Raw genomic sequence first — 16,129 nt, 5'->3', positions numbered from 1 at the left:
AAAAAAGAGAAGAAAGAAATAATAAGCAAAGGTGATATAGATGTAGCAGGGCCACTGCAGAGGCAAGGGAAGGCCCAGGGGAAGGAAGAGTTTGCAGCCCCGAAGCCTGCAAACCAGCCACAGAAAAGTGCCAGGGACAGGGCAGCACTGGGCTTCTTCCTCACACTGAAGGGACCTAGGAAGCAGCAGGCAGCCCACTGTGTGCTCTTGACTGAGGGAGACTCTACTCCCAGGGGAACATGGGCAGAAGGGTGCTACTGGCTTCTAGCAGGTAGAGACCAGGGATGCTGTGGACTACCTCACAACCCACAGGACTACCCAGAACAAAGAAGTTATGTGGCTCAGTTGGCAGAATGCTTGTCTAGCATGCATGAGGCCTTGGGTTAAATCCCCCAAAATGCAGATAGTGCAGGCCTGTCATCCAGCACATAGTGAGGTAGAGGCAGGTGGCCTGAGATGCCAACAATGACAACACTGAGAAACTCTCCTTCAGCACGAGTCCAGGCAGACACTCTGGAGCGCTAGAGAAACACACAGGCTCCCTTGCCCCTCAGCAGCAAGGAGAGGCTTCCCTCGTCACACTATCCCATGAGAAAAGTTCCAGGTCCTGCCAGGAGACAAGGCCTGGGGAAGCGAACAGGTTGAACAGCATCAGGCTCACGAATGGTTAAGGAGCTTGTGGCCAAGCCTGATGACCTAAATTTGGTCCTAAGGACCCACATGGTGGAAGGAGAGAACCAACTCCTCCAAGCTGTCCTGACCCCCACACATACCACGAGACATACTTGTGTACATGCATGTGCGCGCACACACACACACACTATTTTAAAAATGAGAACAAAAATGCTGGGCAGTGGTGGCCCACACCTTTGATCCCAGCACTCAGGAGGCAGAGGCAGGCGGATCTCTGAGTTAGAAGCTAGCCTGGTCTACAAAGCAAGTTCCAGGACAGGCTCTAAAGATACACAGAGAAACCCTGTCTCAAAACAGAAAAAACCAAACCCTTTTCTAATAAAGAAATCAATGGGCAGTGGTGGTGCATGCCTTTAATCTCGGCACTAGGGAGGCAGAGGCAGGCAGATCTCTTTGAGATTGAGGCCAGCCTGGTCTGCAGCTCGAGTTCCAGGACAGCCAAACCCTGTCTTGATAAACTAAGGGGGTGGGGTGGGGTGGAGGGAGAAGACAGGAGGGCAGCAGGGTTAGGGACCACACTTTTTCCCACCTCGCCATCTATTGGCTGCCTAGGCTAAGGGTCTTTTCCTCTCTCCCAGGCTCTGCCTCACAAAGGCCCCTCCCCACAGCCTAACCTCAACTCCCTGAACACCTCTGCTGTCTTGATACTAAAAGAGTGACCCTTGTGGAGGCACAACTGGCAGCTTCTTCGGGGACCCGAGCTGCTCCTCTTATGCCCAGAGCTCCAAACACAAGCTGAACACAATTATGGACAATGCTTCCTTACTCTCTCATCCCTAAACTTTATTCCAATCTAAAGCAATGTAACTTGGCACCATCCTGTACCACTGTTAACAGAATCCAAACCCCTCATGTCCCAAAACTTGAGCAATCACCCAACCACTCAAACTGTTGAAGGCAACATTCCCCAGATTGATGGATGGAGAGACATTGTATGTATGTATTCTCCTTCCATGTGCAGTAGAGGAGGAAGGGCTACAGTACCCCATCAGCCCTAGGGGCAGCAGTTACCCCTGCTCTCCTCTGAGCCACAGTGACAAATAACCCCAGTGCTTGGCAATTGTGAACTGACTTCACAGTTTTCAAAGCATTTTCACGCTTTACCTCATTTGATCCCTTCTGCTAGCTCGCCTAGGCAGGGGACTCCACTACATAGAAAATAAAGTTACAGCTTCCTTGCTGGGGTACCCTGACACCCTCACCACCATCCAAGACTGACAGAGATGTGATAGATGGCAGGAGCCATCCATCCAGCCATCCTGTATGTCCAGGCTTTCTATGCGAGCCTGCAGCCGTTTTTAATTCCTTCTTAGACTTTGGGCTTAGTTTAGATGCTTGTTGAGACAAGGTCTCCTGCTTACCTCAAACTTAAAAGCGACCCTCCTGCTTCCTGAATGTTCCCATGATCAGCATAGGCTTCCAAGCCACGATTTTTCTTACCACTTTCATGTTTTACATGTGTACAGTCTCTATGTATGTATTCAAATTCACATGATGCCTAGTATCTTTAGTTAATTTAGTTAATTGACGCAGGGTCTCTTGCTGAGGCAGAATATGCGGTTTTGGCTAATCTAGCTAGCCCTCTTGCAAGAGGGACTCTGTCTTCCATGGGATGGCTGGGATGACAGGTGAGCCTCCATGGGCATTTATGTGGCTCTGGAGACCCGACCTCACGCTTGCTCAAGCGCTTTAGCCTCCAGCATCCTTTGCTCAAACTTTTGTGTCACCCTCTCTTACCTAAAGCTGGGCTGCTCTTCTTTTCCTCTTTTAATATTAGTGTATGGTGTGGGGGAGGGGCATACATGGGGGGAAGAAATAGGTTCTTGGTCAACAGGCTTGCAAACCAAGTGCCTTGACCTACTGAGCCATCTCACCATTGGGCTGTGTTTCCTATCCTAAATGCCCAAAACTGATGTACAAGGCTAGGGATAACTTGGGTTCTTTTATTCACTATCTCCACAAACCACTAATTTACAATTACTAGGTGACAAAGCCAGTCTAAATTTTACTAGAATCCCCAAGTGCAACACTCAAGAACTCGGGCCCACCCAGTCGACAGAAAGAATAAGCCAACTTCCTCAAATCCTCCCCCAATTTGGGATACTGCTGTCCAATCTCTGAAATAAAGATTTAGTTGGGATGAAGGGTGGCTGGCCTGGGGCTGCAAGGGGAATAGTTGGATGGGTAGGTGCCAGACTAAACCAAGCATTGCTCTAGCTGGGTTGGGGGCTTGAGTAGAAAGTGGCATGCCAGCTTGGAGGGGCAGGGGCTGTTGGGATGGGGCTTTTCCGGATGGGTAGCACTTTTGAGCAGTGAGAAGGGAGGAGGGCAGGGGTGGGTGGAGGAAAGATCTGGCCACCAAGTATTTATTTAGCATCTCCCAGGCACAGCAAGTTGTTTAGGGACTGTAGTAACTACTGGGTCTGAGAGGGGACACAGAAGGGTCTTTCAACTTGAAAAAAAAAAAAAAAATTAAGAGAAAGAATTCCAGGCAAACAAACTGTGAGGCGCAGTGACCTGCAGCTGTCCCATCTAGCAGGGACATATGGACTGGGAAGAGCCTGGTCTAGTGTCAGGGAAGCCCAGCAGCCCCAGCTCAGACAGACAGGTGTCTCACGCGGCCGGACAACTGGGATGGGAAGAGGGACCTCGATGACCAAGCACTTAGGTGGCCGCTCAAAACGCAAGAAACCGAGGTGAAGACCCAAGACGAGGCGCTCGGGCGGAATAAAGCTTCCATGTCGGCCAAAGTGCTGGAACGCTTGGACCCGCAAGCAGCGCCAGGCCCGCCCGGTTCGGCTACCAGGACCGTGCTTGGCATGGAGGTGGGAGGGAGAGGGGGACACCGCCAAAAGGGGAGGTCGGGGCGCGCGCGCGCCACACTGCAAAGAGGCCCGGGCGGGACATTTCGGGGGGGAGCCTGGCGGGGACCCCAGGGACGCGACCGTTACTTAGGACTGAGCCCGGGGGTGCGGGAAAGCGCGGGCCGGGAGGACGGCGTGCCCTTCAGGGAGGGGCGCCAGGTGCGCGGGGCGCGCGCGGACGGACGGCCACCGTCCCCTCTCCCTCCCCGTCCTCCCGCCCAGAGGGGCAGCAGGGGCCTCCTCCCTCCCTCCCTCCCTGCCCCCGCCCTCCCCAACCAGAGGCGAGGAGCCCCGAGCCGAGGCCGCGGGGCCGCTCCGGACAGAGGGGAGGGGAGGGGAGGGGAGGGTCGGGCCGGAGGGAGGGCTGGCGCGCCGGCCAGCGACATGTCCAAGGAGGAGGGCCCGCGCGCGCCGCGGCTCCGGCTGCCGCCCGCAAAGGCTCCCGGGCGGCCGCCGCTGGCGTCGGGGGCGGGCCTGCTCCGGTGCTCGCAGAGCTTACCGGGGGCACGAGGTTCCCGGTCCCCCCGGGCGTTGGTGGCCCGGGCGCGGTGGTGGCGGTGACGGGCGGGTGGCGCGCGGCGGGCCGGGACGGCGGCGGCGGCGGCGGCGGCGGGGGGGGACTGGGGGGCGCTGGCGCTCCCGCGGCGGCCGCTCCTCTCTGTTTGTGTTTGTAGCAAGATGGCTGCCCGCCTCGTACCACGTGACACGGACGCGGGGCCGCCCCCTCCAACGCCACCGCGGCCGCCGCTGCCACCTCGCTCTCGGACTCCGACCGGCCCGGGTGCCCCCCTCCACCCCGCCCGCGGTGCACCCCGCAGCCTAGCGCGAGGGCGCCCGCCCCGGCCGCGTGCGCGCTGACCCGGGAGCGCACCCCCCCCAGCTCGTCACGTGACGTGACGGGGTGCCCGTGCGACCTGAGGCTGGGTGAGGGGGGTCCCCACCTCCCCCCCCGCCGCCCTCCCCAGGCCAAGCCCCGCCTCCTCCAGGGAGCCCGCCGAGGTTCGAGGTGGTACAGTCAAATCCAGAATCGTCCCCGGGGCGCCGTGGGCTTGCGGGGACACGTGAATGCGCAGTGATTTAGAAGCGGTCTGACTGTGCCTGTCTGATGGGTGAAGGGATTTTTTTTTCTGGTAGGCTGGGAAGCAGAGGCAGGAGGATCAGTTGTTCAAAGTCAGCCTGGGCTACAGAATAAGACCCTGTCTGAGCGAGCGAACCGATGTGCCAAGAGGGAGAGGTGCGTCCTGAACGCCTGCACTTAGGAGCAGTTTCCAGACCAGCCCGGGTGTGAGACCTTGTCTCAAAAAATAAACCGAAGGAAGTTGGAGGTGGTACATGCTATAATCCCAGCACTTGAGAGGTAGAGACAGAAGGGTCGGGAGTTCAAGGCCAGCCTGGGTTACGAGTTATTGTGTCTGAGACTTTTTTAAAAATTTAAAAGATTCAGAAATGACTTCTCCTTAAGACTGATGAACTCAGGATGTAAAAGTTTGACGTGCGCCTTCATGGTTTTCTTTGGAAGTGTGTTTCCTCCCCCTCTCCCTTACTTCGTGTGTGTGTGTGTGTGTGTGTGTGTGTGTGTGTGTATCCTTTCTTGTCTTCGGTTGCGTTTGTTTGTTTGAGACATGGTCTCACTGTGTAGCTTTCACTGGATTGAAATTTGCTATGTAGACCAGGCTGGCCTGGAACTCAGAGAACCATCTGCCTCTGCCTCCTCATGGCTTAGTTTTTGAAATAGTCTCACACACTGTAGCCCGGGGGGGGGGGGCCCTTCCACTAGCCCCGGAAATGTGGTCTTCTTGCCTCTGCCTACAGGTGCTCCACTTCATACCATGCACCTCCATGCATCACACAGTTTTCAACATTGTTTCTGGGACGTGCCCTTAGCTGCTGTGCCAAGGAGGGTTCACCAGGTGTGGCAGTTGGGAGTACACTCCTTTGGTCCAAGTAGTTAGGAAGTAGGTGGAGACAGGAACATCAGCAGTTCAAGGACTGCCCTGGCAACTTGAGCCCTTGTCTAAAAAGACAAACAAACAAAAAAAACTAATACACAAAAGGTCATGAGCCAAAAGCAGTAAAGATGGAAACAATATAAGTGTTCGTCTTTTTTTTTCTTTTTATAGAGAAAATTTAAAGAATGTAATCCTAAGAATGTGTGTATCTGTGTAAGGGTGTGTGCACGTGAGTGCAGGTGTCCAAGACAGCCAGAAGAGGGCACCCCAACCCCTGAAGCTGGAGTTACAGGCAGTTGAGAGCTGCCTGACAAGGGTACACAGAACTAAACTTTGGTTCCTCTGCAGGCCATCTTCTAGTCTAAAGGTTCTCAACCTGAGAGTTGTGACACCAAAATGATCATCAGAAAACACAGATATTTACACTACAATTCGTAACAGTAGCAACATTGCAGTTATGGAGTAGCAATGAAATAACTATGGTGGGGGGGGGGTCAGCACAACATGGAGAACTGCATTAAAGGGTTGCAGCATTAGGAAGGTTGAGAACCACTGCGCTAGCCCTCATGATAGTTTTATCTAAAGCTTTCATTGGGGCAATGATGGAGCTCAGCTGAACTGCAATTTCATAGAATCCCCCAGTGAGGGGCTGGGGGTGTGGCTCAGTGGTAGAGTGTGTGCTTAGCATGTGCAAAACCTTGAATTTACTACGTGTGTGTGCACACACACGTAGAGAGAGACACACACAGAGAAGAAAAACAACATTTTGGTACCAGACTTGGAGATGCAAAGGAGGGTGGGGGTAGGTCTTTAAGAATAGTGGGTGAGGAGGGAGAAATGAATGATGTACCCAAACCGGAGGACACAGCAGTGCAAAATGGCGGGAGAAGAAACCTGGCAGAAAAGCATGAAAATCGAATTTTGGTTGAGTGCTTTGATTCCCATTGTAAAGCCCAGGTAGATATTTAATCATTTGTGCATATATGTCTGTCATGTTGTGAACCTGCCATGACAACTTGCAGGATTTGGCATCCCTGGATTAAAGATCAGATCATCAGCCTGGACACCGAGTACCTTCCCACTAGCCACATATATCTCTCTATATACATGTATGTTTATATGTGTGTATGTTTTTTATTTGGTTGGTTTAGGTTTATATGTATGTATGTGTATACTCAGTGTTTTTTTTAAAGATCAAACATGACCACATCAAAACTTTTTTTTAAAAAAAAAAATTATTATGTATTCAGCCAGTATGTATACCTACATGTCAGAAGAGGGCACCAAATCTTGTTATAGATGGTTGTGAGCCACCCTGTAGTGCTGGGAATTGAACTTGAGACCTCTGGAAGTGCAGCCAGTGTTCTTAACCTCTGAGCCACCTCTCCAGCTCCACTGTGTTTTCTTTTTGGCAGTGGTGGGTACTAAATCCAGAGCTTCAGATTCACTAAACATGTATTCTACTACTGAGCTCTGTTCCTGGTTCCTGGGCTTTGTTTAGGTAGCTGGTTGGTTGTTTGGGTTTTAGTTTTCTTGAGACAAGGTGTCTCTGTATGTTTCTCAGGCTGGCCTTAAATCCACAGGGACCCTTCTGCTTCAGTTGTCTGTGTTTTGGGTATACTGGCATGCACCACAATAAGTCTAGCTTGTAAAACAGGATTTTAATGATCGTAGAAACACACACAGCTTGAGTCATGGAATGCTCATTTACAAACTGCTTATTGTTTTGTGAGTTTTGTTTTTATTTTTTGTTTGTTTGGTTTGGTTTGATTTTGGTTTTTCAAGACAGGGTTTCTCTGTGTAGCCCTGGCTGTCCCGGAACTCACTCTGTAGACCAGACTGGCCTTGAACTCAGAGCCCAGAGATCCTCCTGTCTCTGCCTCCTGTGTGCTAGGATTAAAGAAAGGCATGTGCCACCACTGTCCGGTTCTTGTTGGTTGTTTTGTTTGTTTGGCTTGTGTGTGTGTGTGTGTGTGTGTGTGTGTGTGTGTGTGTGTGTGTGGTGGTGATGTTTTGTTTGGTTTAGTCTCTTGGGACCCAGTCTTGTAATGTGCCCCTGGCTGCCCCTGGCTTTAGCCTCCCAACTCTGCCATTACAAGTGTGCACCATTATACTCCAAAACTTTATTGTAAGCAGTGGGATATACTGGACCTTCAAGTTAACTTTCTTCTAGCAACCAAGTTCTTTGGTCCACTAAGCACAACCGTTGTCAAATGTAGCGCTGGGGGTGTGATCCTCAGGCACAGGGAACTTCCTGTCTCCATTTCTTGTCTCACCATGACCAGGGCTACACGTACACCACCAAACTCCACTTTAAATTTTACATTTGGGTCCCAGGGAATCAAACTAGGGACTTACGCAAACTTGGCCAGTGCTGTGTCAACTGAGCCTTGCTCCCAGCCCCGTAAATAACTAGTTTTCTCACAGCTCAAGATGTTTCCTTGGTCCAACTCTCATTGCTGAGTAATATTCTGTGGATGGCTATTTCACAGTTTGGTTTTTTAATCATTTATAACCTGAAAGACATCAGGCCTTTCCCACAGTGTGGGCTATCCCATGTAAACCTACTGTGGACATTCCTGTATAGGCTTATGTTTGTTTGTTTGAAGTTTCATCGTTGTCTTGCAGTCTTGGGGACTGGGCCCAGCCCTCCAGCATGTTTCGGTGCACCAAGACACATCCCCAGCCTTTTTGTTGTTGGCTTGGTCTGGTTTGGGTTTTGAGACAGGGTCTTACTGTGCAGCCAGGCCAGCCTGACAGGTGTTCACCACCATACCACTCTCCCTGTAAAATCTTTTAATGCTTGGAGGTGCTCTTCTTGGGTCACGTGGAATTTTTTTTTTTTCTGAGACAGGGTTTCTCTGAGTAGTCCTGGCTGTTTTGGAACTCACTGTGTAGACCAGACTAGCCTCAAACTCACTGAGATCTGCATGCCTCTGTCTCCTGAGTGCTGGGATTAAAGACCTATGCCACGACTGCCTGGCTTTAGAAGTATTTTCTAGAATGATACCTTGATAACTTTTCCCAGGAACATACACACAAGTATCTATTCACCCACAACCAAACAATTCCACCCACGTCCAAAGTGGAGAAGCAATAAATTTCCTAGGGTCACTTGCAGGAGCACGGATGAGTCAAAGACAGCTGTGTCACTAGAAGGCCTACATCACATAGGTGATGACTCATGAAAGCTGCATCTCTGGGGCTCCCTGTGGGACTTGTGGAGGGAACATGGGTTTTTCAACTTTAGACTATTATATATACACCACTGAAGACATGCCAAGATCTCTCTCTCTCTCTCTTCCTGGATAGGACTGAGAACTAGATCTACCAAGATCCACACCTGATGAATTTTGTTAGTTTCAGGAACTTTCTAGGCCTAGCATGTTTCATCTACTTCCCGAGTCTTAAAGGATCTCTTTCTAAGACAGAATGTTTCAGTTTGGAGGGAGAAGCCACACAATAAATGAATGAACCATTTCACATATCCAGAAATGTAGCTAGTAAGATCCTGTTTTATTTTTCTGCATTTCTTTCAGAACTTGATATTGTGAAGATTTTCCTTTTTCTCTCCTTTTTCTTTTTCTTTTTTTTTTTTTTTAAAGCAGAGCCTCAAACTTACTGTGTAGATGAGAATGACTTTGAACTTCTGATCCTCCTACCTCTGCCTCCTGAGAGCTAGGATTACAGGTGCCCCACTTCTGGTTTATGCCTTTCTAGGAATGGAACCCAGGGTTTCTTGTACATTACACAAGCATTCTACCAATAGAGCCCCAGCCCCCAGCCCTTCACTGTAGTTTTAATGTGCATTTCCCTAGTGGGCAACCACACTGAACATCTTGTGAGGAATTTAGCATGCTTCTGCCCCCTTGCTAAACTGTCTAAGATGTCTGCTTATTTTGTAATTGAGTTGTTTCCTTTCCTTCCTCCCTCCCTCCCTTGGTTTTTGTTTTTAGAGACAAGTGCCAGGACCAAGTATGTGCTACCACAGTTAAGATCCTGTTTTCATACTATTTTAGTATTTCATGAAAGTTTAATTTATGAGACAGGGTCTTCTGTTGGAGTCTGGAGCTCTCTGGCTCAAGCTGGCCTCAAACCTACAACAATCCTCCTGTCTCAGCTTCCTAAGTGCTTGTATTACAGGTGCCCAGCCTTAACAGTTTTTAAGTTTTATTTTTACATTTATTTAAAGTGTGTTTGGGGAGTGTATGTGTGTAGAGGTCAGAGGACAACTTATAGGAATGAATTTATTTTTCTCTCTCTACTATATGGGCCCTAGGGACTCAGTTCTGGTCCTTAGGCTTCTAAGTAGGTGGCTTTACTTAAAGATCCTCCAGCCTTGAAATTCCAATGGAAGACAATTTATCTTCATCTCCCACCCCCACCAATCTTTGGACTTGTTTTGACTAGCCTCTTGGAATGTATTTATTTATTTACTTATTTGTATTATATGCAACTCCATGTCCCTTGGAACTGGAGTTGCAGTTGTACGGTTGTGAGCTGCCATGTGGGTGCTGGGGTCCTCTGGAAGAGCAGCCAGTGCTCTTAATTGTTGAGCCGTCTCTCCAGCACTTGACTAGCCCCTTGAAGAGTTCCCTTATATTTCCTCAGAATAGTTTAAAGTTAACAGCATCATATTTTGACCCATTGCCCATGTTATGGTCCACCTCTTCATAAGTTTTAGGATAAATTTATCATGATGGTGCATACCTGTAATGCTAGCACTGGGGAGGCCAAGCAAGAGGAACATGAGTTCTAGGCTAGCCTGAGCCACATAGCTAAACCCTATCCTCCCCACCAAAAAAAGATTTCTGATTTATATCTGCAAGTCTGTCTGAGGTTTCACCTAAAAATGTCATTAACTATATAGATGAACTTGCAGAAAATTGATATCTAGAATGTGAAGTCGCCCATTTCAACATAAATCTCAGAGCCTAGAGATGTATCTCAGTTGATGGTGCCTGCTAATCCCAGCACTCACTAGGTGGAGGCAGGGGGATCAGAAGTTCATGGACGCTAGGCAGTGATGGTGCATGCCTTTAATCCCAGCACTTGGAAGGCAGAGGCTGGTGGATCTTATGTGAGTTCCAGACCAGCCTGGTCTACAGAGCCAGTGCAGGACAGGCTCCAAAGCAATACAGAGAAACCCTGTCTAGAAAAAACAAACAAACAAAAGTTCACGGTCATCTTTGGATATATAGCATGGTACAAAGTTCTCTTTCCAATCTTCAATCAGATTCTGCCTAGGTAGGTGGTCTGTGGGTGTAGTACAAGGTCCCAAATACTCATTTCTGTAGGGAACTGTCCAAAGGCTTTACCAATCTGGGCTAAGAGCCAGGTCCCCATTATGAAGGGGCTAGGAACCCAAGTATTGCAGTCCCTGTCCCTTCCGCCAGGGGGCAGCGCGTCATGCCTCGCAGATCGCGGGTAGCAGCTGGAGTGCTGCGTTGAGAGGTGTGGCGGGAAGCTGCAAATGCTTGGCACCTAGCGTGGGTCCCTCGCAGAGGGAGGAGCCCAAGGTGGACATCCGGCCTTGACTCGATCCCTTCGACCTGGGCGGCCAGGACCTCGGGAGGGAGGCCAGCTGTCCATTCTGCGGCTCAGAAGTGCGTGCGGTAGATGTGAACGGCAGACTTGCCTCCCGGCCCCCGCACGATCCCAGCTCCCACACAGACCCGAAGCCCCTTTCCTAATCCTGCATGTCTCTGGAACAGCTTCCCGCCGGGATCCTCGAGTCCCGCCCAGCTGAGAGGGAGGACAAGCTGGGGCATCCGCACCACGCCCCTCTTGGCCCCGCCCTTATCGATTAGTCCCACCCCCGACAGCCAGCCCCGCCCTCGGTGTCCTCAAGAAAGACCGCCGCGAGTCAGGAAGTCTCGCGAGACTGAAGTTCCCTTGCGCACGCGCATGAGTTAAGGGGGGGGCCAGGAGAACGGAGGCCGGGAAGGCTACGAGCTCTTCGGTTCCGGCTTGGGAACGGGGATGCGCGTGCGCAGTGCGTAGCCCTGGCCGGCGCGACTCTCCGGCGTTCCTCTTCGGGTCGCTTCTTCTTTCCTTTCGTGAGTGTCGTGGGCAGCGGCGTCCAGGTGGGCCGGTCGGCGAGGCGCACGCGAGTGAAGGGCACTGTGGAACCGAGAAGGTAGGCGTGGAAACGCCGGGAATGGGAACCACGTGACGAATGAATTAAAACTGGGAGTGGAGAAAGCGGAAGTGTTGGGGATTGAGAGGCTGGGAAGGAAGAGGGTCGTCGAGGGCGCCCCCTTCTGGTTGCACCGTTAGCAAGCTGGGCTAGAAAGGATTGTCTTGTCATTCTCCTTCTCCATGCCAGGACTCAGAGCATGGCCGAAAACAGAGAGCCCCGTGGAGCCATCGAGGCTGAGCTGGACCCTGTGGAGTACACCCTTCGGAAACGACTTCCTCACCGCCTGCCCCGGAGGCCCAATGACATTTATGTCAACATGAAGACTGATTTTAAGGCCCAGCTAGCCCGCTGCCAAAAGCTGCTGGATGGAGGCAGTAGGGGGCAGAGTGCATGCACTGAGATTTACATTCATGGCTTGGGTCTAGCCATTAACCGCGCCATCAACATCGCCCTGCAGCTGCAGGCAGGCAGCTTTGGGTCCCTCCAGGTGGCTGCCAATACTTCCACCGTGGAGCTGGTGGATGAGCTGGAACCAGAGACTGACTCTCGAGAGCCACTGACCAGGATCCGAAACAACTCGGCCATCCACATCCGGGTCTTCAGGGTCACGCCTAAGTAATTGAAGCTGACACTCATCCACCAGCTTCTTGGCGCACACACATCCAGGCTCGTGTGGCTGAGGCTTCTACTGGTTCATATGGCTCTTGTTCTGGCATGGACCTGTTCTCAGAGCCTTGTAAGAAAAAACATGTTACCTCAGCCCAGAGGACTGTAGATGGAGAGCCCAAGAAGTGAACCTTCCTTGTCCTGTACAATAAAAGTATCAAGTTGTGTTGGTGCTGGGCTTCCCATAGCCTCTGCTTCCTTGTATAATTCTGTGGGTACTTGAGTAGGGACGGTAGGAAACTACAAGCACTTAGGCACAGGAATAGAAGCCACACTGGGTTGCAGTGTGACTTGAATCACATTTGTTGAGTGTATGACAGAAGCTCAGTTACAGCATGCTCTGGAAGACTAGAGAGTAGACTCATCTATTGAGCTAACTGCAGCTAGGATGGGCCAGGCTCCTCTCTCTTATGGTTCCCAGGCTTGGGAATAGGAAGCAGGTTGTGGATATAACTAGACTGGGGAATTGTGACTAGTGTTACCTAGTTGCCTAGCACAGGATTGGGCACCAGGTTCATCACCTAGTAACCACAAGAGTTATGATGGAGGAAGACTGGGAGAGGTCGAGAGGTAAATGGGAAAAGCACTTGTCAAACAATTATATATACTTGAGTTTGGATACTCAGGATCCATTTCACATAGGGAACTCAGCACTCAAATGGCTTCTCTAGGGAGTTGGGCGTCAGACAGGAGGATCCTCTATGGCTAATGGGCTACCTACCCTGGCATAAACCAACAAGAAACCCTGTTTCAAAGAGGAAGGTAAGGACTGATGCCTGAAGTCCTGTGCCGTACACTACACTGTAACACATGTACCCATACTCATATAACACGGACATAAAAAAAATAAGAAAAAGATGAAGACTGTAACTTTCTAAAATTAGTTTCCTTAAGTTGTCAGTTTTGTTTGCTGTCAGTCTGTCTGAGTCAAACCTAGAGCCTTTGTGTGCCGAGTAAGTGTAGTGATACTGAGCCATACTCTAGCTCTTCAATGGTGGATTCTAGGTAACCCCTCTATTGCTGAGCAAGGCCCCAGCTCTTCAACAGACACTTTTGACTGTTACACTTAATTCCTGTTCCTGCAAAGCCACATATTTCTGGACATCTTTAGGCTAGAGTCAGATCAGTCAGGTTCAGCTATTTCACAGGCAAAGGAAATCTAAGTAATTTATTATTGGTTATGATGGTTAACCTTCACTGCCAGTCTGCAGAGGAGACACACCTCTGGGCATGTCTGTGAGGACCTTTCCATAGAGCTTTAGCTGAGGTGGGAACAAATGGTCTGAATGTGGATGGCATCATTCCATGGGCAAGGACCCAAACTAAAACAAAGGAAAAATCGTAAGGCCCTGACAAGTTAGCTCAGGAAGTTAAAGGCAACCCTGATAACCTGAGTTCAATGCCCAGAGCCCACATGATGGGAGAGAACCAACTCCTGAAAATTACCTCCTAAGAGGTGTTCAGAAAAGCCTACTAGCCCAAGGGGGATCACACACACATATAATCTCAACACTTGTGAAGCCCAAGCAGGAGGGTTGTGAGTTTGAGACTAACCTTGGCTACCTAGCAAATTCAAGGTCAGCCTGAGCAACAGAGCAAGACACTATCTCAAAAGCAAACAAAAACTCAGAAAAGGAAACCAGCAACGTGAAGATGGCTTAGAGACTTAGAGGAAAATCTTTGCCAGCCATACACCTAACAGGAGATTAATGCCTAGAATCACTAACATCTCTCCAGGTCAGCCGAAGACAAATCATGTTATCAATTAATGGGCTAATATTTATTGAATACAAAGTCTTGAATGAAGGACTGGAGAGATGGACTCAGTGGCTAAAAGCATCATTTGCTTTTCCAGAGAACTCCTGTTCAACCCCCCAGAACCCACATGATTACTCCAGATAGATCCAGGGGATTCAATACCATCTTCTGGCCGCCCTGGGCACCAGGCATATTTGTGATGCACAGACATACTTGCAGGCAAATCACACAAAAAATATAAATAATTTTTAGCCAGACAGTGATGGTGCATGCCTCTAATGCCAGCACTTGAGAGGTAGAGGCAGGTGGTGGATCTCTGAGTTTGAGTCCAGCCTAGTCTACAGAGTGAGTTCCAGAACAGCCAGGGCTACACAGAGAAACCTTGTTTAGAATAAAAAAACTTGAAAAATATATGTATATACATATGTTTTTTCTTAAAAAGAAAGCACTTAAAGGAACAAATAGTTTGGACAATGGATGTTTGAAAAATACATTCAACACCCTTAGATATCAGAAAATGCTAATTACAAATAAATGACTTGAGAGTTCATCTCACCCTAGTCAGGATGGCTGTCAAGAAAACAAATTTAAATGCTGCCAAGGATGTGGGGGAAACAGGGATCTTTATACACTATTGGTGGGAAGGTATATTGGTCCAGCCACTAGTGGAATCAGTATGGAAGTTTCTCAAAAGACTAAAAGTAGAACTACAACTAGTATATGACCCAGCCATACCACTCCTTAGAGCCAAAGGGCTCTAAGTCAGCACAGAGCAGAGATTCCTGTCCATCCGTGTCTATTGCTGTGCACAACACACGGCACCAGCCTAGATGTCCAGCCACAGGGCAGGCGAGAAGGAAAAGGCAGAAAGTTAGAACTGACTTCTACAAGTTTTCCTTTCTGAGACCAGGGTGAGAGCCCATACATGTACATAAATACACACTAAAATTTAAACATGAAATAACAAATCTTACAAGGAGGGGAAATATGGCTCTTATACATAATGGGATTTTATTCAACTGTAAAGAAAAATGAAATTATGACATCTGCAGGGTTATGGAGGGAGTAAGATCATTAAGTGGAAAAGTCAGATTCAGAAAATAAAATAGCATGCATTTTCCCTTATATACAGAATGCAGATTTTTTATTATTGATGTGTGTGTTGCATGTATTTATGTGTGTGAAGTGAATATATTACTCACATATATACACACATGCATAAATATATACATATACATATGTATATATATGTACACGTGCATGCATATATATATATGTATGTGTACATATATGTATACACATATGCCCTCTTCCGGCCCAAAGGCATACATGTAGGCAGAACACTGTATCCATAATAAATACTTATATATTTTTAAAAAGAAGAAGAAAGCATACTGATACATATGAATAAAGACACCTCAGTGGAGGGCTGGGGGTGTAGAACAGTGCTGGAGTTCTGGTTTACCACACACAAAACCCTGGGTTTATGCCCAGAATCTCATAAATGGACATGGAATCACAAACCTATAATCCCATCTCTTGGAACATGATCATCCTTGTGTTCCATAGTGAGTTTAAAGTCAGGCTGGAATATGTATGTATGTATGCATGTATGTATATGAAAATGCCACAGTAAAACCCATTTATTTGTATACTAACAAGAAAGTGAAGTGTTTTAAGAAGTGAGCAACACTGAGTGGTGGTGGCACACGCCTATAATCCCAGCACTCTTGAGGCGGGGGGGGGGGGGGGGGGCCCCCCCCCCCCCCCCCCCCCCCCCCCCCCCGCCCGGGAAAAAAAATTTGGGGGGGGGGGGGGGGGGGGGTGGCCGTGGTCGGCCTGGCTGCTTGCTCTTACCAGAAACCACATGGTGGCTGAAATCTGTAATGAGATCTGGTGCCCTCTTCTGGCATGCAGGCATACATGCAGGCAGAACACAGTATACATAATAAATAAATAAACCTTTAAGAAAAGAAGGGGGAAAAAAAAGAAAAGGAAAAAAAAAAAAAAAAAAAAGATAAATAAAAATAAAGAAAGAAAGAAAGAAAAAAGAAGGA

The 16,129-nt window shown here is 49.0% G+C and overlaps 1 protein-coding gene across 1 annotated transcript; it reads left to right on the top strand.

Annotated features, from left to right (window-relative positions):
• The first annotated feature begins 11,440 nt into the window (after positions 1 to 11,440).
• On the top strand, positions 11,441 to 12,486 carry Pop7 (POP7 homolog, ribonuclease P/MRP subunit). Its single transcript, XM_051205287.1, has 2 exons — positions 11,441 to 11,645; positions 11,835 to 12,486. Exon 2 carries the CDS (start codon positions 11,845 to 11,847, stop codon positions 12,265 to 12,267), a length of 423 nt encoding a protein of 140 aa, XP_051061244.1. The 5' UTR covers positions 11,441 to 11,645; positions 11,835 to 11,844; the 3' UTR covers positions 12,268 to 12,486.
• The last annotated feature ends 3,643 nt before the right edge of the window (positions 12,487 to 16,129 follow it).

This window comes from Phodopus roborovskii, unplaced genomic scaffold (assembly GCF_943737965.1).
Source record: "Phodopus roborovskii unplaced genomic scaffold, PHOROB, whole genome shotgun sequence".
NCBI lineage: Eukaryota > Metazoa > Chordata > Mammalia > Rodentia > Cricetidae > Phodopus > Phodopus roborovskii.
Note: the sequence above shows the minus strand (reverse complement) of the source record. Positions and strands in the feature narration are given on the sequence as shown.

Coding starts and splice junctions, on each gene's coding strand:
- Pop7 (XM_051205287.1), top strand. CDS start 11,845: ATGGCCGAAAACAGAGAGCCCCGTGGAGCCATCGAGGCTGAGCTGGAC.